General features: G+C 34.5%; 4 protein-coding genes across 4 annotated transcripts; 2 read left to right on the top strand and 2 right to left on the bottom strand.

The window, feature by feature from the left end:
* Window positions 1-747: 747 nt before the first annotated feature.
* LOC116032552 (EH domain-containing protein 1-like) lies at window positions 748-4,911 on the bottom strand. Its single transcript, XM_031275170.1, has 16 exons — window positions 4,755-4,911; window positions 4,570-4,649; window positions 3,960-4,028; window positions 3,815-3,878; window positions 3,567-3,613; window positions 3,354-3,480; window positions 3,154-3,218; window positions 2,777-2,896; window positions 2,583-2,685; window positions 2,442-2,491; window positions 2,198-2,326; window positions 1,859-2,110; window positions 1,680-1,759; window positions 1,433-1,556; window positions 1,212-1,355; window positions 748-1,096 (listed from the first exon to the last, which is right to left on the bottom strand). Exons 1-16 carry the CDS (start codon window positions 4,837-4,839, stop codon window positions 911-913), a joined length of 1,725 nt encoding a protein of 574 aa, XP_031131030.1. The 5' UTR covers window positions 4,840-4,911; the 3' UTR covers window positions 748-910.
* A 3,418-nt stretch (window positions 4,912-8,329) lies between these two features.
* On the top strand, window positions 8,330-16,138 carry LOC116032284 (E3 ubiquitin-protein ligase COP1-like). The gene is made up of 13 exons (XM_031274779.1): window positions 8,330-8,812; window positions 9,536-9,613; window positions 11,247-11,402; window positions 12,052-12,384; window positions 12,768-12,922; window positions 13,021-13,086; window positions 13,360-13,438; window positions 14,049-14,207; window positions 14,363-14,461; window positions 14,824-14,928; window positions 15,019-15,198; window positions 15,416-15,526; window positions 15,701-16,138. Exons 1-13 carry the CDS (start codon window positions 8,492-8,494, stop codon window positions 15,866-15,868), a joined length of 2,010 nt encoding a protein of 669 aa, XP_031130639.1. The 5' UTR covers window positions 8,330-8,491; the 3' UTR covers window positions 15,869-16,138.
* A 2,674-nt stretch (window positions 16,139-18,812) lies between these two features.
* LOC116031339 (tyrosine-protein phosphatase DSP1-like) lies at window positions 18,813-21,717 on the top strand. The gene is made up of 5 exons (XM_031273498.1): window positions 18,813-19,324; window positions 19,413-19,506; window positions 20,838-20,895; window positions 20,979-21,022; window positions 21,103-21,717. The coding sequence occupies exons 1-5, from the start codon at window positions 19,059-19,061 to the stop codon at window positions 21,286-21,288; spliced, it is 648 nt and encodes a 215-aa protein (XP_031129358.1). The 5' UTR covers window positions 18,813-19,058; the 3' UTR covers window positions 21,289-21,717.
* An 842-nt stretch (window positions 21,718-22,559) lies between these two features.
* Window positions 22,560-24,448, bottom strand: LOC116031441 (1-aminocyclopropane-1-carboxylate oxidase-like). Its single transcript, XM_031273654.1, has 4 exons — window positions 24,299-24,448; window positions 23,965-24,191; window positions 23,383-23,716; window positions 22,560-23,048 (listed from the first exon to the last, which is right to left on the bottom strand). Exons 1-4 carry the CDS (start codon window positions 24,401-24,403, stop codon window positions 22,758-22,760), a joined length of 957 nt encoding a protein of 318 aa, XP_031129514.1. The 5' UTR covers window positions 24,404-24,448; the 3' UTR covers window positions 22,560-22,757.
* Between the last annotated feature and the right edge of the window lie 653 nt (window positions 24,449-25,101).

Genomic DNA, 25,101 nt, shown 5'->3' with positions numbered 1-25,101 from the left:
TTTAGAAATTCCTATTTCCCTTTTTCAAAATGAAAATGAGTGTAATAAAAAGACATCGTGTGATATTGTGTGATAAAGACATTGGGTAAAAAAAAAAAAAAAAACACTTTAATCAAGAGAAGTGTTAATTAGATTTTCTTTTGTAGGAAAGTTATGTTCTAGGCATAAGAAATGAAAATATTTATATTTTTTGCTTAATAGAAAAGCAAGATAACTTAACCAATTACATGAGAGAATTTATAGTTGGTGCATTAAAATGTCTATTATATTTTTTGCTTAATAGAAAAGCAAGATAACTTAACCAATTACATGAGAGAATTAATAGTTGGTGCATTAAAATGTCTATTATATTTGTAAATAACATATTTTGTACATGTAATTAACAATTTATATGCATTTATTATCATGTTATGTATCTATATTTATCATGTGATGTACCTTTAATTTGTTTACATATAATTTGTAACTTACAAATACAAAATGTAAAAGTTGTTATTGAATTAGAGAACACACAATGTAAAATAGACTCTACTTCATGGCATAATTTGTCTAATTTATCACTTAAAAATCAATTAAAATTGTGCATGCACATTTATATTTTTCTTGTTAATGAGGAAAGACATGGCCGTGGGATATGAATGCTAAAATGCATAAAAGATTGAGCTAAAACTATAATGTACTCATGTACAAAAGTGACAAAAGCGCTGGAAATCATGGAAATTCCAAAAAAAAAAAAAATATGCAAAGGAAAAAATAAACACTCGAAACAAGCTAGTATAAATCAAGGAGGTTTAAAATCCAATTGCACTAGCAGTTCCTATGAACAAGAAAGACAGAATAAAGCAGCGCTCTTATTGCAATTTGCTCACTCACTTCAAGCACTCTTGAAGTTCTAGTGTGTCTATGAGATCTAATCATAAGGGTTTCTTAAGTTCTTGAGGAGATCTGGAATGTCATAGCCCAGCATTTCATCCACTCCCTGAATCATCTTAGGCCTCAACTTCTCGAAATCTTCTATGCTGTAGCGCATCAGAACCTCCCTGAAGTGATCCACGCTGGGGAAATCGCCCGCTGGTAAATGAAACTCTCTTTGAACCTGTATTCTCGAAACACAATTTGAGATAAGAAGCAAATCACACAGAGGAAAACAATCCTAGGATCCCTACTGTCATAGTATCATGGCATGAGCTGAGGGAGACAAAGAGACTAACCTCTGCAAATACAGTCTCAAGGTTAGAAACGAGGCGCTTTTGTGCTTTAGATTTCCCCATCAATGCTGGCATCTCTTTCTTGAGATGGCTGATTATGTAGGCATGTATCTTAGCATCTCTAGCGCGTTTCACAAATTCGTTGATCTGAAAACGAAAAACTTCGTATAAATATATGCACACATATGTATCTTAGTTTACTACACCCGTGGAGGTAACCTTACCTTACGATCACAGGCCTTTTTAGGAATATCAATCAGGTCTTCAAGCAAGTCATCTTGCTCTTTCTCAAAAAGATCCTTCCCCATATAGTCAGTACCTTCCTTAACAGGCTTGTCATTGAAAGAACTGGAACACCAAATAATTGCACATTGCATAAATGTTGAATAAAAAAAAATGAAGAAACATCCAACCAGGCTAACACCTTCCTGGTATGTTTGATCTAAGTATGGGGAGAAAGCTTGAGCATACCCTATATAGACTCGCACAACCTCTGGTGTGTTCAGAACTTTGCCAAGGGACCACATTAATGCACCATAAACTCTCATCAGCTGTAACAAAATAAATATGTGAAGTTCACAGTGAAGTAAATGATTGTGAGTGAAGAAAGTAAATAAACTATGCAAATATGCAATTACTATTCATCTTACTTGTTGGGTATCAACTTGGTCTGCCTTATTCAACACAACACGGATTTTGTCATCATGACCACGCAGAGATGATATAACACGCTTGAATTCATCACTAATGTCAAGTTTGTGAGGATCAAATAAGAGAAGAATGAGGTCACATTTAGCAGCAAACCATGATATAACACCAGTGAAATCATAACTTCGTTGGGTCCTTTGCTTCTCTCCCGATAAGACACCAGGAGTATCCACAAATGAAAAATGTTCAAGGAGCTGTAAGTCACAGAATTTGAATATTAAGTAACACAGAATTTAATATTTTATATTAGGGCAAAAAAAAAAAAAGGTTATTTAGCTTACTGGATGTGGCATCTGTGAACATTCAAATTTCGACAAAAATGCTCCTCCAAATGTAGATAAACCTGTAAATGGCATGTCTGCATGAACAGCAACGGTGTTTCCTGGAATGCTCCTTTCATCTGGCCCAGACTATAAAAAGTATAGCATCCAAAGGAAAATGCAAACTTAGGCATAATTTGTTGAGTGCTTAACAAACACAACAATATTCTGTTCTCAAGTGAGCAATCTTAAAATAGTTTTTTACCGTAACAACAATAAATCTATCAGTAGTTGGCTCTGGTCCAATGTGAGCTCCTGTTTTATAGAAAAGAAATTCACTTAAAATTGGAATATTTAATACTTTATTGTATGTGAAACTCAGAAAACAGATAAGAATATGACTAACCTGGATAGCTGCACTTCAATAGGTGCTTAATGAAAGTGGTTTTCCCAGTTGAGTATTGACCCAAAAGCATGATCATGGGTTTAGCATCAAAATCACTATCCGTCTACAAGCAAAACAGCAAAAGGCATAATGAGCTAAAGTACAATACTAGTTCTTTCTAAAGAAATATAGGTATTCTATCTTAATCCACTTACCAATACTGGTGACACAAAATCATTGAAACGATATGTAACTTCCAGTGGCTTCAACTTTGCATTGTATAATCTCTTTAAACCGTCAATTACAGAAGTGACAGCAGTAAGAGTAGGTTGAACCTGAATCAAACAAGAAGAAAGGAATCAGGATTCAAGAGAACAAATAATAAATATTCACATATTCTTGTGTCAATATGCATTGCAGATAAAATTTTGGCTGGAAAATAGTTTACTGCCACTTGGCGGCTGTAGCTACCCTATTGTAGTATTGTACAGAAGTCCAGTCCAGAAGGTGAAGGAAAAGCATTTGTTAACAGCAGTAAGGAGGGAGTGAGAGACTTTGGAGTTAACAACAATTCAATGGGATGGAAACTTGCCTTCTTTCTAGATCTTGAGCTGAACATTTTGATTGTTGATGGTATCGACCGCAGCTGTGTAGTTCCTACATTACGTTTTTGTTAGAAATTTATGGGGGGAACTTACTGAAATCCTTTTCTTTTAAGGAATAAAGCACATGTTGAACAAATATAACTTCATTTTAAATATAGATAGATAAATGGCAAACTTTTAAACATACCATTTGTGTCTGGCTTGCTACCATTTGTTTGTGGTATGCTTTCTGTTAGTGAACCATTAGAATTCTGGGATGAACCATTAGAATTCTGGGATGAACCATTAGAACTCTGGGATGAACCATTAGCACTCTGGGATGAAAGAAAACATAAGTTTATACTAAATAATCTTCAGGCCAAGGATTCTAGAGACCAAGGAAAATTAGAGAAGCACTTACCACAAGTAAGGCATCCAAATCTTTCATGGTTGGAGGGTTCACACCAGCTACAAAAACCAACAAACAAAGGAGATAAAAAGAGAAGATCAATTTAGTTCAAAGAAAAACATTCAATTGACAAGAGTATTTGCACACCACAGATCTGCACACAATTAAGTTTGGATTTAAAAGAATAATCAGGTCAATTATCTGCTTCAACTAGAGCCAAAATTTAACATGTGAAGATAACTACACATCAATCCACTTGCCTGCAGTCTTAAGGTTAAGGAGATCTGAGTTTAGCTCTTCCCCTTCTTGTGCCAAAGATATCAACTACAATACCACATATAATTGAAGATACTTAGAATCATGGACATTAATGTATAAGGGAACAAATTAAAGCAACCAAATTACCTGCATGGCAGTAGTAAACTCATTGATGCCTAAAAACCCTTGTCGTTTGGAATCAGCAAGAGCCCAAACCTATACTCACCAAGCATAGAAGAGGAGTAAGATTGAGTGATAAACTAGGCAGAAACCTAAAGAACCAGAAAACTATGCAATCACTATATCACATAGCCAAGTGAGAAACGTTTGAGATAGCGGGCATTGTTGCCTGATTATATGCAATTCTAAATAACATGGTGCCTAGTGGTAGCCAAATTGAACCAAAAAAATCAAAAGTTTGAATGTAAATTTGAAGGAATATTTCTCTTTATTTATTTACTGCAATTTCCTTAGGCATTTGCAGATACATCACCCCTTATACGATCACTTCAAAATAAAGTCACAAAAAGTCTTCCTCATTAAACAAGAGAATCTGAAAATCCTAAACATATACATGGAAATCAATAGCACAACTCAAAAGCTAAACATATGAACAAGCAAACCAATCTGCAATAGCTCAAAAAAGCAACCATTTCAATAAGCATCACACTTAGGTTTATACATCAAACGAGAGCAACGAAGCTTTGCATACACATCCATACAAAAATGCTAAAGGCCTAAAGCTACGAGTGACTACCTGCTTGAGTTGAGGCTTACTAAGATTCGACATGCCAAAAAGCTTGGTCGCATCATTTCCAGTAACTCGACCATCTCCGTCTGCACCAGAACATAGAGAATCAATAGATTGAATGCTAACATTTCATAAATAATCGAAAATGGAAAGTGAAGTCGAAAAAAAAAAATCGATCGAAGCGTAAATACCTGAATCGACGACGTTAAACCAGTCCTGATACAGTTTCTGCTGCTCTTTAGAGCAGGAAGTGAAGGGACCTGAAGCGATTTCCATGTCTATCTGAGTATAGAAACTAGAAAGGAAAGTGCCCTGTGAACTCTCCAGTATGAGGAGTTTGAAGTTTGATGTGCCGCTCACAGAGGGAATATATTCAAAATTTTAACTGTCTGAGACTGGTAAAAGTCTAGCGTGAAATATGCATAGAGATAAATATTTACTGATATTGGATAGACATTGACTTCAAGTGATCAAGATAAAATCTATCTCCAAATCTCAAAATTCAAATTCAAACAATCATAGAAAAGTCATCATTTAATAGAATTGGTCTTGATAATAATAATTGACACTCTTAATTTGATTGAAGCAACTATTGACAACCTATATTAATTTACACCTCTATAAATTTCACTTAAATTGTACATTTAAATAACAATTTCGGGCTTTCATATAAATCATTAAAAAATAATCATTTAAATAACATGATTTCCAAATTTCACATAAAAGACATTATTTTTCCAACATATATATACACACATACATACATACCTCATTATTTTGTCTTATTCATAAATTAACTAACTTTATATCGAATTATAAACAATTCCAACACTTTCATATGCGGAGTATAAAAATTGTAGAATTCAATATGAATCTGTCAAAATGAGTGAAATAAAACATAATTTTGATATTGAATAATATTTAGATATAGCAACTTATAAATATTAAATTATTTATATTCAGACATCGATTTTATTTGACTGACTTATGATAAGTTTTAACTCCACTCTATGTAATAATTTGTTAAATATTATGGTTAATATATACTATAAGCAATATTATGTATGTTTAAGGTGATTACGAGAATTGTATTATTTGTATGTATCAAATTGTTGGACAAATATTTAATTGGATACCTTCCCCACTTCAATTGTTCAAATTTAAATTTCAAACATCCATAGAAAAGTCATTTAATTAAAATAGTCTCTTCTTGTTGGTTTTTTTTTTTTTTTTCTCTTTTGTATTACTCCTTGATTGATGATTATGGCCCACCTACAGGCTCAACTAATCAGGCTCGATTTACTCCATTTTATGTGTTTTTTTTATAATAATAACTCATGTTTTTATATTTCATCAAATTATATCTTAAATTTTATGAATTCATTCCTTGAAACAAAGATATAAAATTGCCCATCCAAGTTGTTCCCATACCATGGTACGGCAAGTTATGTATGGATAAATCATGCTGACTCAATTAATCGACGTAGATCCTTTATTTTGAGAGGTTGCTCGCACACTGCTTTCAGTGAAACTCGATTTTCGGTCTCTTCTTATAAATTTTACATATTCTACCAAACTATATAAACTATTCTATGCACAAATGAGCTTAACTCAACCCCCTAGGGTTCGTTTACTTATTTCATTAAAAAAAATGGTTCAAGCAACTATTATTTGTTTTCTGTTTTATAATTTCAAGTTTTTTATTCTCCGTTTTCTATTTTATAATTTTTCAGTTTTATATTCAATGTTTTATGTTTATAAAACTTGTTTACTAGTACTCATTTTTAAAAATTTATGTTTTAGACTAACATTAGAAAATTAAAATAACTACATACGTAATTTGAGTGATTTTTAGACCATATACTTAAAGTATTTTTGGATATGTTTGCGGTTTAAATAGAATTAATATAATTTTTACTTTTAAATGTAATATAGATTTTTATATTTGATATCCAAACCAAATTTGTATGCGTATATAACATAACAACAAAAAATATATTTGAATCACTAATCTATTAATAAGTATGTATAAATTTTAGTTTAAATAATATTAATATTTTTTGAGTTTGTATTCAAAATATTTTGTTGATATATTAATTTGAATGATATATAATTTTTACTTTGAATATTAATATATGTGAAATTTCAATATCCGATATTCATATTAAAACTGTATTACGATATAACATAATTAAAAATATATTAACTAGTAGTCTATTTTGTTCAATCAAGATATAAAACTTGGTGTAAAGCTCAAATTTTACTTGTAATTGTGTGAATAAGGTATAACTTTAAGCATAAATAAATAAGTTATGTTTATATAAATAAAAATGCGAGTATATGATAAATAGTGTAATTATATTAATAAGTAAATATGTAAGTAAATAATGATAATAACGTAGTTATAACTGTTTTCATTTATTAAAAAAAAAACATATCTAGAAACTTTATTACCAAATTATTCAGTTTTTCAAAAAAAAAAGAATAAATTCGCCCGTTAATAAATAGACCCCTAATATTTGTAGAGGATCAAATCATTACCTTACTCTAAAAATTAAATTTTAAATAAGACTTTTTATATTTAATGTACGAGACTCCATTTTATATTTTACTGTTTGATTGTCTTGTTTCAATTTAATGGATGCCCCTTGGTTTCTTGACATATTTAGTTCGCTGGCAGGTATATAACCCAATCGCACCCCATTTGGCAAGTCTACTTTTTTGACCAATTATTTAGTATCCCCTGCTGAAAATATCTGCATATTCCCTACTACAAGATATTTTTGACTTCGCAACCGAATCTGTTAGATATTTATATCAAGAGTTTTATAACACAAATTCTCAATAATTATTTATAGATAAAATTAACTTTTTCTTTTAGAACCAAAATCAATTAATGAATATACAAAGGAAAATTGATAACCTCCAAATACATGCCAATGAATTATTATTTTCTCTAAATTTTATGTACTATCACTAAACTAAATATTACACAAAATTAAATAATAAATAAATCACATGAAATCGAGTTAATGAATTCAACTGATAAAACCGAATCAAAAGAGTATTTTAAGTTGAGCAACACTACAATGCTCTCAATTTTTATTTCATTCATTGCTCCATGCTTATGCAACATGTTTTGATTCATAAGGAAAGTGAAAAATTCATAATTGTTATTATTATCGTTATCTTTTATTAATAAATTGCAACACATACTTCAAATCATTAATATAGTAGATGAGAAACGTCACGGTCACTGAAAGTTTAACGTATCATTTGCCTTTTAGGGGGCATTTGGTTGACGGAATATTAGATTACGTTAGAAAATGTTGGATGCCAGTGAATATTATATTGTAGGGAACGTTAGATTTATGGTTTTATTGGGTATGTAATATAAACTTGTTTAGTTGTGGATTAGTTATAATGGTAATTTTACTTTTATACTTTTAATATATTTTCATGTATGTCAGTAAACTTCAAAATTAAAATAAATAAATAACGTAATGATAAAATGTATTTGAAAAAATACTAACTAACACACACATACAATAAGATAAGTAGCTAATATTTCTGAAAAAATAACATAACTTGAACCAAACATGATAATTTAACATGTAAACTACAAAAGCACATATTAGCTATTGAACCAAACACCCCTTAAAGTTTTAAATATGCTAATATAGTACATTAGTACACTAGTCTTTATTAATAGTATACGGATTATAATATAAAAGAGTCGTCCATTCGACGTGGTACGTTTCCACCCTCATAGTCGATCACTCTGAAACTGAGACACGTCGCTCTCCGTTCGTCATCGATAAAGCGACATGCTTGCTATACGTCGATATATAGATATATGTATATACACGAAAGTAGATGTATGATAAAGTGTGTGAGGAGAGTTGAGAAGGAGAGGTAGAAAGCGTTGATGGGGGGAGGATCAAGGAGTGCACTAGGGGCGTTGGTGCCGTCGGTGAAGCTGGAGCCGTTGACCGCGGAAGAATCGCCGCCGGAGACGGTGGCTCAGGCTCAGCAAATGGCGATTCCGGCGCCGGAGAAGGAGGAGGCGGACAAGGACGTGCTGTGTCCGATATGCATGCAGGTGATAAAGGACGCGTTCCTCACCCCGTGCGGACATAGCTTCTGCTACATGTGTATCATCACTCATCTTAAGAACAAGAGCGATTGCCCTTGTTGCTCTCACTACCTTACTGCAAAACAGCTCTATCCTAATTTCGTCCTCAATAAAGTGCGTATTTCTCTTATTTTGTGGATTTTCTGCGGATTTCGTTACAGGATATGTGTTTACTCACTGTGCCAGAATGCTTTGCCTACGTGGTTAATTCATACAGGATTAAGAAACAGAAATGATCTGATTTCAGTAATACTACGTATGTTTTTGATTAACGAATATCGCTCGTTTGGTTCCTTTTTTTTCTAGTGAAACATTTATCCCTTTTATTGGACTGTAGAAGATGGAGGAACGAAGTTAGACTGAGGAATTTAGATGATGATGTTCAACGCTTTATATCTGAGAAAATTAGTTCACCTAGTTTCTATGAAGTCTTGTCTGTTTATGGGTGATGTAGTTGTACTTAAATCCGTCACTGTTGTATATAATGCTAGCCTTGAATGCTAAATTTTCTTTATATGTAATTCATTTCTTACCAAGTTGGATTTTCTTTGGTTTTACTGTATGTTTCCAGAATTTGTGTATGACTCTGCCTTGCGAGCAATGCTTTATCATTTTGGTGTTTCATCTAAAGGTTTAGATGGTTCAAGAAACTGATTTCAGTAAACTGTACCTTGTAGGCTTTTTCGATTTTATGTTTCTGTTTTGGTATGGTTCTTCACATTTTACATCATAGTTATTGCTCTGCCTGCTACTTATTGGCTATTTGACCTCAATAACAATGACAGAAACTACTCTCTTCAATCCAAGTTATGCTGAAATATGTATCTATGTTTGTAGTTATTGACGAAGACTACTGCTCGTCAAATTGCTAAAACTGCACTACCTGTGGAACAGCTTCGCCAGGCAATAGAACAGGTCAGTCATTTTGCCATGCAGCTGAAAAATATAATAGATTTGTTCTCCCATTATAGTACCTAATAAATTATAGGCTATTTGAAATGATATTGGACTAATTTTACCATGGGAAACTATAGATAATATAGTTCTCTATCTATAAGGGCATCCTCAATGTGGGATATTGGGGGCGTCACTTCATCAAAAGTGCCCATATTGCACAATGGGGAGGGAAAAGACAGTTCATGACAAATGTCCAGACATTGGTGAAAGGGACGAATAATAGTAATCCATGCAGCACGGTGGAAGGCCTGCTTGTGCTAGGCCGTCACTGACTTTTTATTTTGTTTTCCTTTTCATTTTTTTATTATAATATATAATGTATAATATAAATATGCTTATTTAATTCAAAATATTAATTCATTTGAATGTGGTTAATAAATGAAATAGTAATAAAAGATATTTGAAATAATGGTGGAGCTCATAAATATATGGTTGAAGGATATTTACAATGGGAATAGAGTATATTGGGGATGGATGGGATATTGAGGATTTGAGGTTGCGCAATTTTCCAAATTGGAAAATGTATAACTAAATTATTCTTTATTTTCCTTTCTCCAGTTTTTCATTTCTCCAGAAAAATGGATAATTTCTTCGGTTAGAAATGCATCCTCTGAGTGTTGATGTGGAGTGTGTGGACCCGGAAAATACACACATATGGTGGATGCCCTAACCTGCATGACAAGTTTCTGTCTCATCACATCCAATCTCTAGTTATGAACTATGAATTGGTTCATTTGGTTGACCCCACCAACCATTAGATATAAATGATGTGCACTTGTCATGTACATAATCTAATTATGCAATAGACTGTAGACAAGTCATGTATACCTACTCCAATACTCCATGACAGGGTTTCTCATGATAGTGTTTCACATTTTTGGTAAGGTATCTTGTCATTCATACTACTTCATGTTTTGTTTAAAGAATTTAAAACAAAAATGATGTGACAGTTTCTTGGTGCAATAATTCAATTCATGTCATGATTTTTGAAAATTGATTGATGATACTTGTGAGTGCTAGCTAAATCAGGAATGAACGCGGAACTTATTCTTTTGTGTGTGCTGTTGGTGTGTTTTATATAGTAAGTATTGTGCTATCTCAATGTGGAAAAATTTACAAGGACATTCATATGAATGGTATATATAACTTTTCTTTTAAAAATGGGGTACTGAAGCTATTAAGGAAAAATCTTGTGGGATTGCCCCTTGACTCCATGTTTCTGTCTTCAAGTTAAATTAAGCGCTTGTAGACCTGATTATCAATTTATCGTTATGTCCTTTTGAACAAGGTGCTTCTAGTGGAATTAAAGCTTGGAATGGAAAATTTCCATGACTTCTTTTAAGGAAAAAACAAGTTTCTGGATATCTTTTCATGTACTTAATGCCAAAAAGTTTGAAATTCTCTGTTCATTGCTAACTCTCATTTCTGAGAACTGCAATTTTGTAAATTTGCATGGGATAACTTCAAAAACCGCTATTATAATAGTCAACTGAAAATCATGGAAGCTGTTTTTCCCCCCTTTTGCCTTTGTAGTTCATCTGTAATATGCTTGTGTGCTTTTCATATTTCATGACTGCTGATCCTTAGACAGGGATGCGACGTGTCAGCTAAGGAACTTGAGAGCCTCTTGTCTCTTCTTTCTGAGAAGAAAAAGAAAATGGAGCTAGAAGAAGCTGAGGCAAACATGCAGATCCTATTCGAATTTTTGCAGTGCTTAAGGAAGCAAAAACTTGATGAGCTTCATGAGGTTTTAACCTTGAACTTAAATGTTTCTGGGCAAGTCATATTGGCATAGGCTTTATAGTAGAAATATCACTTTTTCCCCTGGTAGATATTTAATAGGGAAAGGTGTTCTCTATGAAAGGTTATAGTTGGAGTGGCAATGTGGGGGGACAGATATCTGGGCTCTGAAGCACCACAATCATATTCATTGGAATTTGTTGTCAACATTTCAGAAAAACATGAGCATCTTTAACTTTCAGGGAAAGCTTATTACGGAGTACTATTTTTTGTTTTTTTGTGGGCTTTATAACTTCAAAAACAATTTGCAGGGCATGCACTATCCTCGGAAGGACATGATAGCATTTGAATAGCTTCCTTTACAAAAGTGTATTTTTTTAGTATATGGAGTTATGGACTAATTTACCTTATTTGCCACTCCCCGCCCAAACTTTTCCCTACTTAATTTTCTCCCTTGCCCTTGAATGAACATCCTTATTGCTTTATAATAATATCTGGTACGTAAGCTGGTAGTCATAGACTAGTGAATAAGATCATCATCCTGCTTCATTTCTGATGCATTATTGCATTACATTTAAATTGTTCTGTTATTCGAAATATCTTTTTTGTGCTAGAAGTTGGTGCACATTATTGATTGTCCTGTGCATATTCCACAGACTCAAAAGGACCTCCAATACATTAAAGAGGACATAAGGTCTGTGGAGAAATATAGAATAGAGTTGTATCGAGCAACGGGTAGATGTTCGTCAAAAATGAGGATACTCGGAGATGAGTCTTCAGCAAAATTCCCTGCATTGCTTGAGAAACAGAGTTACGGCACTACTACCAATGTCCCTAATGCACAAGGAGAATGCATTGCAGTCTCCAACAGTGTTCAGACCCAGATAACAAAAGCTCCTTTTGATTCTCAACTAATTCAAAGAGAGATTGCACAGAATGGGTCAGATTCACAACATGCTGTAGTAAGGAGGAGGCGGGTCCATGCGCAGGTACTAATGTTTGCTTAATTTAGTCACATGGTTTTGCTTTTAGTCATATTTTAATCCAGTGTTGTTCAAATAATCTATTGGATCTGAGGGAAAGGCTTTCCAAGCAACACTCCTGTTTGATCCTTGTGCAACTCAAATTTCCCCCTTGTATAAATTTCCCCACTCCTTACACAGCCTAGACATTGAACCTCTTTCAGCATGTTGGCCTCCAACAGTCCAACCTGTAATATGTCACACCCTACTATTTATTCCCAGTAAAAATAACCTCTTATATTATGCTTTAGAATAGACTTTGCAACTATACTCTTAAGTAGAGTTTTCTCTTTGCTAATTCAATTTGGTCTTTGCCCAAATGTTTCTGTACCTTTGTTGAATTGCGACAGTTCAGTGACCTACAAGACTGTTATTTGCAAAAACGGAGATATTGGGCCAGCAAATCTCAAAAACAGGAAGAAAGAGTGTCAAATGGGACAAAAGAGGGATATAATGCAGGACTTGCAGATTTCCAATCTGTTTTTTCGACTTTTACACGATACAGGTCTGGTGTTGTTCTTCTACAAGCCTTATAGTTTCCTGGGGAAGCTTCCTGGTATTATAGCATGGACTTATGGTATTTCTTGTTGGTTGCTTAAATAGTCGATTGCAAGTAGTTGCAGAGCTTAGGCATGCCGATCTATTCCACTCAGCCAATATAGTTTCAAGGTAAACATCTTATGCATTTTGGCTGCGAACTACTATTCATTTATTGAGCTTTTAGATGGAGATTTTTTCTGCAATCAGCTGAAGAAAGTACTTCTAGTTAAGCAGTTTTCATCAATTTCCTAGAAAATTCTTTGTATTTTGAAAATTTTCATGAATGAAGATTTAATAGTCTTCAATTTTATTTACTGTCTTGCTTTTTTATTCTTTATTTTTTTTCCTTAGAACCAGGAAGCAGTTTCCTTTTTGCGTCTAATATTCCTTTTGCTATTGCAGTATAGAATTTGACCGAGATGATGAACTATTTGCTATAGCGGGAGTATCAAGGCGTATCAAGGTCTTTGAATTTGCATCTGTAAGTGTATATGAAAAGAATTTGTTTTCTGATCTAACTCCAAGGAAATTAGACTGATTTCAGTAAGGGGGGATGCATAGGGCCAGAGGCTCATCATTTAACATTTCTTCTTTCCTAGATAATATATGTACTTTATACTAATATGGGGATTCCAGGCATATTATGTACTGGGGATCTGAAAGTCTTTATTCTTACATGCATGTATTAGATGTTTAATGGAAGAAGTATAAGCGGAATATGTTCCATTCTTAAAATCAATATCTTCAATGTGGCCCTTTTGCCTTGTATTCCTTAACTTTCTTTTCTACCTCTTCCCTTTCCCTGTGACAAATGTTGTCCCTTCACTTTAGTATCAACTACAAAGTATCAGATATTTAATAAGTTGCAATACAAGTTTAATGCTATCATTTGATTCTGAACTTTCAGTTTAGTCTGCTTGTCTATGGATTGTATTTTTCTCTAAAAATCTAGGAACCTATTGTCTTTTTATTTCTTCTTTTTCCTTTTCTTGTTTCCCTCCAGTTATCCTTGCAGATTGTGGTATTGTATAGTTATGAATATGCTTCTGTTATCTCCATACCTATAAGTACTTGGTGCCATAACATTTCAGGTGGTAAATGAACCAGCAGCAGATATGCAATGTCCTATTGCAGAAATGCCCACCCGATCCAAACTTAGTTGTTTGAGCTGGAACAAGTACAAAAAAAATTACATAGCAAGCAGTGACTATGAGGGCATAGTTACTGTGTGGGATGTGACTACTCGTCAGGTGGAATTTCTTTTGCATTTGTCTGCCATGCAAATACGGTTTTTTATTTTATTTTTTAAAAATTTCTGCTTTTCTTGTGGTTATGCCAAAATACATTCTTGAGGAATTGTGCTTTCTTATCAGTAATGAAATACACTATAATTGCCTTTGGTCAGAGTGTCATGGAATATGAGGAGCATGAAAAACGAGCATGGAGTGTTGACTTTTCTCGTACTGAACCGTCTATGCTGGTTTCTGGAAGCGATGATTGCAAGGTATATGAGTAATTGAGAATTCAGGTGACTTGGGCCTGCTTATAGTTCAGCTATAAAAATATGCAGGCACATAGAGAATGTTATTTTAATGTTAGGCTAGAAATAGCACATATTGGTCTTGTATTACTTATGGGCTTTCCATAGTGCCATAAATTATTTGGATTTAAGTATGTGATAAGTTATTTCACACCTCAAATTAGTGAATTACATTTAAAGGGAGTTTGATTTTTTCACTACAAGTCGTGGGAATCAAATGTCTTGGAATAGACTGTCAAGAGAAATTGCTTTTCGTGAAGAATGGAAGTAGCTTTTGCTTTATATCTTTCCTAGGATTCAGAATGGCTTTTTCGATCGTCGAACAGGTCAAAGTTTGGTGCCTGAGGCAGGAAGCGAGTGTTCTAAGCATTGACATGAAAGCAAATATTTGCTCTGTCAAGTACAATCCAGGATCCAGTTTCCATGTCGCAGTATGTTATTTCGTTTTCTCTTTAATATCGAACAAATGTTTGCATAGAGTAAGTGTATGAATTTATCACTTATAACTTTGTATCCTACAGGTGGGTTCTGCTGATCATCACATTTATTATTATGACTTAAGAAATATTAGCCAGCCCCTCCATATTTTCACTGGGCACAGGAAATCTGTTTCATATGTAAAGTTCTTGTCCAACAATGAACTTGCTTCCGCATCAACTGATAGTTCATTGCGCTTGTGGGACGTTAAGGACAATATTCCAGTAAGTATTTGTTCATGTTCCCTGGTATACTTTTTGCATACTCAAGATCAAGCTTGTTATAGGCTTCAATTTTTTCATAAACAAATCATAGTGAATGTTGGAATTTTTTCAATTTGTCTGGTGTGCTACAACAGCTCATTAAAGCTTGTTTCTCTTTCTTCTTTCATCATAAAATTTTGATTGATTATGATTTATTTATGTATTTGTTGTCTTTCAGCTGCGCACTTTTAGAGGGCATACAAATGAGAAGAATTTTGTCGGCCTTACCGTAAATAGCGAATACATCGCATGCGGTAGCGAAACAAACGAAGTTTTTGTTTATCACAAGGTACTCTCCACTATCAGTTTAACCTTTTAATTGAGATGAAAGGTCAGGGAAAATATAATCTGTAGTCTCGCACATCCTTCAATTCCCACACCCGGTTGGTGGGGTGTTTTAATGATTGGTCTGGTGTTCTGCAATCAACTTGATAAGCTGAACTAGTTCTTGTCTTTTCTGTAGGCAATATCTAAGCCTGCGGCTTGGCACAGTTTTGGTTCTGATACGAACGAGGCTGATGCAGAAATTGGATCATACTTCATTAGTGCCGTTTGCTGGAAAAGCGACAGCCTGAGTATGTTAAGTGCAAACAGCCAAGGGACTATAAAAGTGCACGTACTCACTGCTTGATTAAAACACTTCAAACCAATATTAAGGAAATTGGTGTACAAAGAATGGACGAATTGCTTTTGGTTTATGTGGAACATATAGGTTCTGTCAACTTGCTTTAGATTTCCTTCACCCTTCCATGCATCTATAAATCCATATGAAGCATTTCTATTTTGCCTTTAACGCAGCGCAGCTCATTCAAAGGTTAAAGGTGTTGATTGGTTGTAATGACTTTTGCATTATGTTTTATGTATAGACCTTTGAATGGTTAAAGGTGTTGATTTGCAGCAGTGACTTTTGCATCATATATAATCTATATGATATGTCTAGTTGTATTAGATATTGTGACATAATACTTGATATAACCCAAATATGTTAAGCTGGATAACTAGCATTAAAGGTACCACTACTGTATGATATTGAATGATATAATCCAAATAATTTAAGTCGGACAATGAGTATAAAAGGTACCAGTACCATTCAATATTTGCATGAATGCTTGAAATAATTCAAATAGTTTAAGTTGGATAGTTGGTATTGCATGATATAACACAAATATTTTAATTTTCATTTGAAGTGTCAATAATAATAATTACTCCGTATTACTCTATATTTTTGAATAAAATGCTTTTATAAGAATGGATTAAAATATTTGGAATCTTAATAAAGTTAAAGGTTTCACTTTAGTAAATAACGAATGATGATGGGTAATCTTAACCAACTTTTAATTCATGCAAATTTGAACTAATTAAATTAGGTCACCTCAACCTAATAATCTTTTGGTTCAAATGAAATGAAAACGATGGGCCATCACAAGAGCTTTAGCTTTTCCCCTTGAACGTAATTAGCCTGCAAATTAAACATACACTTGCGTATGTACGTCGTCAAGCCTGTTCCTGCCACTATCTTAAAGTTCATTCTCATATTCTCAAATCGCAATCATCAATCCTTAACCATGCACGATTTTAGATTTGTAAAATGACTTTATTATACGCTATTCTACCTTTTTAAATAGTAAGGGCAACCTTTACGTTGAACTTAAATAACATATATAGATAACATTTGATCAGAATATAAATGCGTTGGTTTAATCACTTGTAGTGATAACTTGTACATTGTATTTTTTTTTTTTTACTTACAATTTCTATTTTATTTTTATATTTTACTCTTCTCCTTTTATCTTGTTCTCTCTAAATTGTTTGCTATATCAAATGTAATGACTTATACGTTGGGGTTAATAGTATTCTGCTAGGTCTAAACTCAATATCCCCTCACCAAAACTGAATATCTTCACAGAAAAAAAAAAAAAAAAAAAGAAGAAAGAAAAGGTATATACCATAGTACTTTTTTGATGAGCATCTAAGACTTTTCATCCTTTAGCTTAGATCCTTTTCCAAAGTCTCACACAATGTTCTTTAAACAAGATGGATTGATTCCATTGGTTTGACGGGGGAGTTGGCCATTACGTGTTCCGATTATATTTTATATAAACATTTATTGTTTGTTTTGAATTATTGAACCACCAAATAATTATCAATTTTTTTTTTTATAATTGAAAAGTCTCATAATTGAAGCATGAACTTGGAAACTTGTCACATTGTGGGGTGCTATGTTATTTATTTTCAGAGAAATTTGTCACATTGTTAAAAAGATTAAACAAAAAAAATGAAGAAATCATATTGCTAATATAAAAATGCGCTATTACGTTCAAAAAGTGTAATCAAGTGGATGAAGTATGATTCTTATACTAGAAGTTATGAGCTTAATTAATTATTGACAACACATTCTTGGTTAATCGAGCACACGTCACACAGAGTTTTTCTTGTGTAATTTTTTGGCTATTACACATGAGCAGAATTGCGCAGTGGATATGCTCTTATTTGGCTTGTAAAAGTAATGTTTGGATTAATAATAATAAAAAAAAATTAAACTCATTGTGATTGATCAGTCAAGTTTGAGTTTTAAATTTGTACTTATCACTTTATTTGACTTGACTCGACTTCATTTTATATTTTTAGATTTAAAAGTTTGTGTTACATGTGTTATATGGGGTCCGAGGTGTTAGACTGCTAGGTATAGTTATATAGCCCTATAAAATTCTTTATTATAATATGAATCTATTGCCATCATTTTTTCACATGTAAATGAACTCATGATTTTTTTTTTAAAATAACATGACAAATGCTCTGGGTGCACAACTTAATTAGTCAATCAACGCAAAATAAGTTAATAAGTCTAATATTCGTTACATCAGTAGTATCTTGTTGAAAACGTTTAAAGAGAACATTTAATTACACTTTTTTACTGATTTAAAACTTTTCAATAGAATTTTTTTCCACCTTCTATTAATTGATTAACTCTTTTTTGTGAGAAGAAAAATAATGATTTATTTATACATAACATGTTACTATTAATTGATTTAATACACTCCTCTCGAATTAAGTAATCATAGTTCAACTTTTCACGTTTGCATTTGATAAGATATTTAGTAAATTTTTTATTCATATTATAATACAGAAGAAAAGCTTCTTTTTTTTTTTTTGGGGGGGGGGGGGGAATAGTGGAAGGATGTGTTAACATGAGCGTGCAAAAGTAAAATTGGATCAAAATTGACCACAAAAATATGTTGATAAGTGGTGGGAATCAAAAAAATAATAAAAAAATGAAAAGATAAAAATGTCTTTACTAAAAATATGAAAAGTCATGAGAGTAAAAATATCTAAAAATAATAGTTTGAAATTAAATTTAGAATTGTCACAAAAAAATAATAAATTTATGATAAAATTAAACGAAGTTTATCCAAAAAGATTTATCTGATGCATATTTTCGGATAATGACAACGTTTCCTTTCTCGTCTAAAAAATAAAAATATTGACCACAAAAAATAAGGAAATTCCGAAATTGGCCTCACCACCCACCCCCGCGCAGAAGATGGATGGAAGGATTCCCCCAACTCTGCTTTTTGTTGGGTTTTCCACTTTCCACTTTGAGTGATAAAAGCAAAAGAAAGAAAGAAGCCCCACAAAACCCCCGGCGCATTTTAGCCAGCCGTCTCTTCCTCTTTTTGCCGGCAGAATCATCTCCGAGATTCCAAGAATCAAACCCCCCCGCCCCCAATATAACCCCATCTCACGCGCAGATATAGATATATATACACACACACAATACAGATATACTATATGTATATACCCACTACAGTCGCATCATTTCAATGCATATACACACGCAGCAACCGCTCAATGGTGCATTGTTTGGCGCCAAGGCGATGATGAGGCTGGAGAATTGTGAGGCGCCGATGTGTCACGCGATCTCCGACTCCGCCGCGGCGGAGGCCTCGCCGGGAGGCGCCGCCGCCGACGAGGGAGTGTTCGTGCCGCCGCTGAATTTTGCTATGGTTGATTACGGCGTTTTCCGCTCTGGCTTCCCCGATGCTGCTAACTTCGCCTTCCTGCAAACCCTAGGCCTCCGCTCAATCATGTTGGTCGTTTGTCGTTTTGTTGTTAGTTGTGGCTTTTGATGATTTCTCTGCGGTGAATTTAATTTAATTTAATTTTTGTATGCTTAGATGCTTGTGTCCCGAGCCCTATCCTGAAGAGAATGTTGAGTTTCTCAATGCTAATCGAATTCAGCTTTTCCAGTTCGGCATCGAAGGATCCAAGGTTCGATCTTCTCTCTCCCGCCACATAGGTGTTTATTCTTGTATCTGAATTTTCGTGTGGAGCACAATGGAAATGAGGATGTTTTATTGATTGCTATGCAATTACTGTTCACTAATCATTATTAGAAAGTTCTAATTTGGGGACTCTGGTTGAAGTTATTTGTCTGATAAGTAATAAATGATCTTGTAGAAGTTGACTTCAAGCTTAGTTTAACAGAAACTAATTGTCTTATAACTCTATAAGTTCCATTAACTTACTGCTTTTTTTTTTATAGTTGAGAGCTTGAAAGTGTGGCTGTTTGTTTTCTACTTTGTTCGGTTTTCTGTGCTTAATTTGGAGTATTGTTTTCATGTAACTATAATGTGCAATGTTTTTCCTTTTCTATTACTTGTTGTTTATCTCTTCTTGCTTGCTCTCTTATTACTGAAAAGAAGACGGTTTAGCTGGCATGTCATTGTAGCTTAGTCTGGCTTAGTTTTTGTTTTCCATCTGACCTGATTTCCTGTCTAGAATAACAACTGGCGGTTGGCCAATGAGAATAAAGATGTTCTTTTGTCATCATTATATACTGAACTTATCAAAAAAAAATTTCCACCCTATTTCACCATCAGAAGTTTGAAGCCACAAGTTGGCCCCTAGCCGCCTAACTAATTTATTCTCCTTCAATCATGTATATTCTTATGGTCTTACCTACTAGCAAGTGGCTTGACGGATGAAGTTGGATTCTCTTTGTTGAACTTGAAAGCTACTGTTAATTATTTTATACACACACACGTGTGCTTATATCTTGAAATTGTATTTCATAAATTTCTTTGATGCTTAGGGGTGCCAGATGTCATTTGAGGTGTTGTTTCTTTCTATTGATGGACTAAATAACCTAAGTGTTTGTTGGTCCATCCTTAACTTTGCATTCATGATTGAAAACCTGATTAGTTAATTGAACATTTTCACACCTAAGACACTTTAGCTTACTGGAAGGCCGTAAGAGGGAAAGATGATGTAATCCCCACACCCACAACTGATGGGCATAATGGAAACCAGAACACTTGTTAATAGATATAAAGAGGTGGAGAATTCTCAATGCTATGGGGTAGATGGGTAGTCAAGTATCCCAATTGTTGGTAAGGCAGATAGTGGTTTTCAATGATGAAGATGCATGGCTCTGTTCCTTTGTTTCAGAAAGGCTTAGGCTTTGTAAAATGAATCCAGTAGAACATAATTGATCAGTTCTGAGTGCCGTTACTTGAGATGATGTTGTATTATTAGTTGGTATTAGTCATTTTTGCATGTCACATAGTGTATGCCATAATCCTTAACTATTCAATGTTCAGGAGCCATTTGTAAACATTCCAGCAGATATGATCAAAGAAGCGCTAAAAATTGTCCTCGGTAATTATCTCGAGGCTCCATAGCCTTTTCTTCTTCACTAGATAGTTTTCCACCTTACAATTTCCCATGTGTTATCCATGTAGATGAAAAGAATCATCCGCTGCTTATTCACTGCAAAAGGGGAAAGGTATGCTTTCTGTTATTGCGATTTCCATTCCACGCATAAAAAGCGCAAATATGTTTATCCCTACCATTTCTGTCATGCAGCACCGTACTGGTTGCCTTGTCGGGTGCTTGAGAAAAGTACAGAGATGGTGCCTCACATCAATTTTTGACGAGTACCAGAGGTACGCTGCTGAAAAGGCTAGGGTATCAGACTTGCGATTCATAGAGTTGTTTGACATTTCTGGCTTCGACCAACCAACGCAATTCTTTTCATGTTCAAAGAATTGATGCATACATGAAACACTTCAAGTGGCAGTTTTGGTTCTTGCAGTTTCTATCCATAAAAATAAAAGGGATCATCATTTTTTCTTCTCCTTTTTTGTAATTCTAATTTTCAATATATGTTACTGCCTCCATTGATGTTGCTATGAGGTCTTGTCACATTGTAGGAATGAGAATGCAAGAGATCAAGAAAGAGAAACAATGCTATTTGCAATTGAAAAAAAAAAAAAACATTGGGGTATCTCTTTTGTGTCCTATTCTACCTCTTCCTAGTACACATTCTATCTTTCAAAATATAATGATTCTCCCATGTATTTGCCCATGAAAGGGACACTCCATTTGTTCACTTGTATATTCAGGGTAGGTCAATGGAAGATGTATCAGCACTGTATTGGTATGATTATACAGAGAATATGATGGTGTTGATTGTTGATAGTTGACCCCACTTTCAACTCATTCTCCAAAATGACACAAAAACAATAACAATCAATTAAAAATATAAATTTCAACACTAAAGCTGTGATCTTGATACCTGCAGGTTGCTAGTTTTCCCAGAATTCTTGAGACGAGCTTCAGATTATTAGATGTGAAAAAGATTGGTTTATCTTGTGTGCAGTAAAGTTTGAATCTTGGAATGTTTTGAGGAGATTATATGAAGTCAGGAGGCAAGAAAAAGAAGTCTGCAAACTAGATCCAAGTATAGTGTTTGTAGGGGATGACGTGTTGATGGGGATGTCAATTTAGTTTGGAACTTGTGGATTGATTCGAAAAAAGTGAAAAATTAGCGAGTTAGGGTTCAAAAAATTTAACCCAATAAGAAATCTGTTTGATGGTTCGAGTGAGCTAGTCCGATTAACATCTCTTGCTTTCATTTTATCGAAATTAGTGGAGATTCATTTTGGGCCTTAGAATCTCTAATCATATAATAATCATGTTGAATGCCTGCTAATTCTAAATTGAATTGCAATTAAGGATTCATTTTAACGAATTCTCATTGGATTTGTTCTTCTAACAAATCTGTTTAATATCAAGAAACTGACTTATTCAACAAAATCATAGATCACTAGTGGGGCCAGGGCAAAAGATTTCACCCATTATATAATTGATTTTATCTTTGAATCCACTCTCAAATTCTCCTTACTGTGGCCACTCCTCTTTTTATTGCTGCTGTTATTAGTATTAGTAGAAACCTGGGAGTACTATGTTGTCTTAAATAAGTAGATTCCTTTTTAGGTTTAAAGATAAGATTAAACAATCTTTAACAGTAACTAACACCATTTGTAGTAACTAGATCTCTGTTTGTAAAGTGGCATCATTACTGATAAAGACACAATTACACATAATCCTATAATGATCTTTAAAGATAAGAAGATATAATAATCCCCCCATGAAACAACCTTATTAACCTTTTTAGTACTATGATTGATCCTAATAGACCAAACCCCAAACTGTATCATCAGTACAGTAGTTTTCTCTTAAGCAATGGGAATAGGACCCAAGCTTCCAGCCCTGCTCTCCATGGCCTTCATGGCTTCAAACCTTGGCTCCTTTTCCTGAAACTTTAGCCCAGCATAGAGCTTCATGTAGTCATCAAAAACAAATTTTGGGTACTTCTTGTCTTCTGCATTTTCTTCCACTAGCTCTGGTGCTGGGTAGATCACTGCATCATTCCCAGGATTGTAGAATGATGCCACTGACATCCTGCTCCCATCTGTCTGTGCTATCACTCTGTGCACCACACTCTTGTACTTCCCATTACTTATCACCTTCATTTCACAAACAATTTTTCTTGGCTTTAGCCTAAAGATTGAATTTTTATTTCTGGGTACGAGAGTACTCTGAGTATAGTGGTTTTAAATTGACCACCCGTAGCCCTTTCACTTGCAAATTGTTACTGTTCGTGGTCCAAGTTAACCACTCATGATCCTGTTAAATTTTAATCATCTATGACCCTTCCAAGAGGACCTAGACTGGTCAAATTTTGAAAATTGAAGGGCATGGGTGGTTAACTTGGACCACATATGATAACAATTAGAAAATTAAATGACTACAAGTGATCAATTTTAAAATTTAGGACTAAATGTGACAAAATAACTGTACCTCGAGCTGGTCTCCGAGGTTGATGACAATGGAATGGTGCATAGGGGGAACATCAATCCAGCGGCCGTCTTTGAGGAGCTGAAGGCCGCCGACCTTGTCGTCCTGGAAGAGAAGGATGAGGCCGCCGGCGTCGGTGTGTGCCCGGAGACCCTTCACCAGCTCCGGCGTCGGACAGGGAGGGTAGTTGCTCACCTTGGTGCCAAAGTTTGGCCCCTCTGAACCATAAAATGCCTTCTTCAGATACCCTTTTTCCAACCCAAGATTCTCGCACAGCAAATCCAGGATGTTTTCTGCAAGATTCTCTAGCCCAACTGCAAATTCCTTCATCGCTTTCCTGTTGTTAAATATCAAGAATCAGTACCAGCAAATCTGTTCCATCTCAACTAAAAGTCTAAACTGATAATTGGATTGTACTATTATATTATATGCTATTTTACCTGTCTCAACTAAAATGTTAAGCTGATAATTGAACTGCATATTTATATTTATATTTATATAGTATCTGTTTCTCTGTGTCTCAAGTAAAAGATTAAATTAATAATTGACTGCACATTTATGTTTATATATTATACGTATGGAGACCTGAAATCATGTTCAAGGTCGGGGATTTCAGAGATGTTTGAGACCGGGAGATGTTTAAGGAAGAAAGTGGATTCCCAGTCTGCATCACTGATCTCTGTCTGGACAGCATCGAGTCCCTTATCAGCCACCATTTCCTTAAACTTTTGCTCCATGAATTTCTTGTAGTGTTCTTTGTTCAGCCTCTCCACTGTGTCCATGAGCTCCACAGGAATCCCATGATTCACCAGCTAAAAACAGCGGCCAAAAATGATGAATTCTTAGGATGTTTTTTTCAAGAAAAGATGGCAATCTTAATGTAGAACTGTAGAAGAAGACAAAGAAAGAAAAAAAGTACCTCAAAGAAGCCCCAGTTTTCACAGGCATCTTTGATCTTCTCCATTGTTGCAGACCTTTCTGCAGTGTTGAGCTTCTGCAAGTCAATAATGGGGAAGGCTTCCATTTCTCTCTGGCTTGGTTGGTTGTGTTTTGTTCTCTCACTGCAATGTTTGTGTGAAGAATGATGGGGAGAGGGGAACTTGTGAGGGCTATTTATAGGCATGTATATCTGAGGAGTGAGGAGTCTTTGATACGTTAAGGTATTATTATTGGGGATATTATTTTTAGTGGGAATCTAGGTTACTGAATTTAAGATTTCCCTAGCTATATTCTTGGCTTCTTGCAATTTTCCAAGTTGCCTCTTAATAATAACTCAAGATTCTCACCAATATTCTATTACCCACGAGTTGAAATTTTCTCGCCTCCATGACCCTTACATACTCTGACCCCCTACAGGGTATGTAGAGGACTAGAGGATGGATAAATCATAGTGACTTAGCGGTCCATTAGGTGGGAGGACCAATGCTAGTCTACCACATCAGGTGATGAAACTCCCACATTGCAACTTCACGTACTCAAGCATGTGTCATTGTCCATAATTTACCACCCAGGAACCAATTGAGTTGCATGTGCGGGCCTCACTAATAGGAGAAGTAATCACATTACGAAGACCTTGTGTAATGAAGTCGACCAATAAGTTATTGACAAGAATAAAACTTGCGACCTTCTGATACAATAATTATGCTCCACCTAATCTGCAGGGGCGGAGGCACATGTTGTGGTAGGGGGGCTTTGCCCCCCCCCCCCCCCCCCCCCCCCCCC

Source organism: Ipomoea triloba, chromosome 10, assembly GCF_003576645.1.
Source record: "Ipomoea triloba cultivar NCNSP0323 chromosome 10, ASM357664v1".
NCBI lineage: Eukaryota > Viridiplantae > Streptophyta > Magnoliopsida > Solanales > Convolvulaceae > Ipomoea > Ipomoea triloba.
This window is presented reverse-complemented; position numbering and strand designations above follow the sequence as displayed.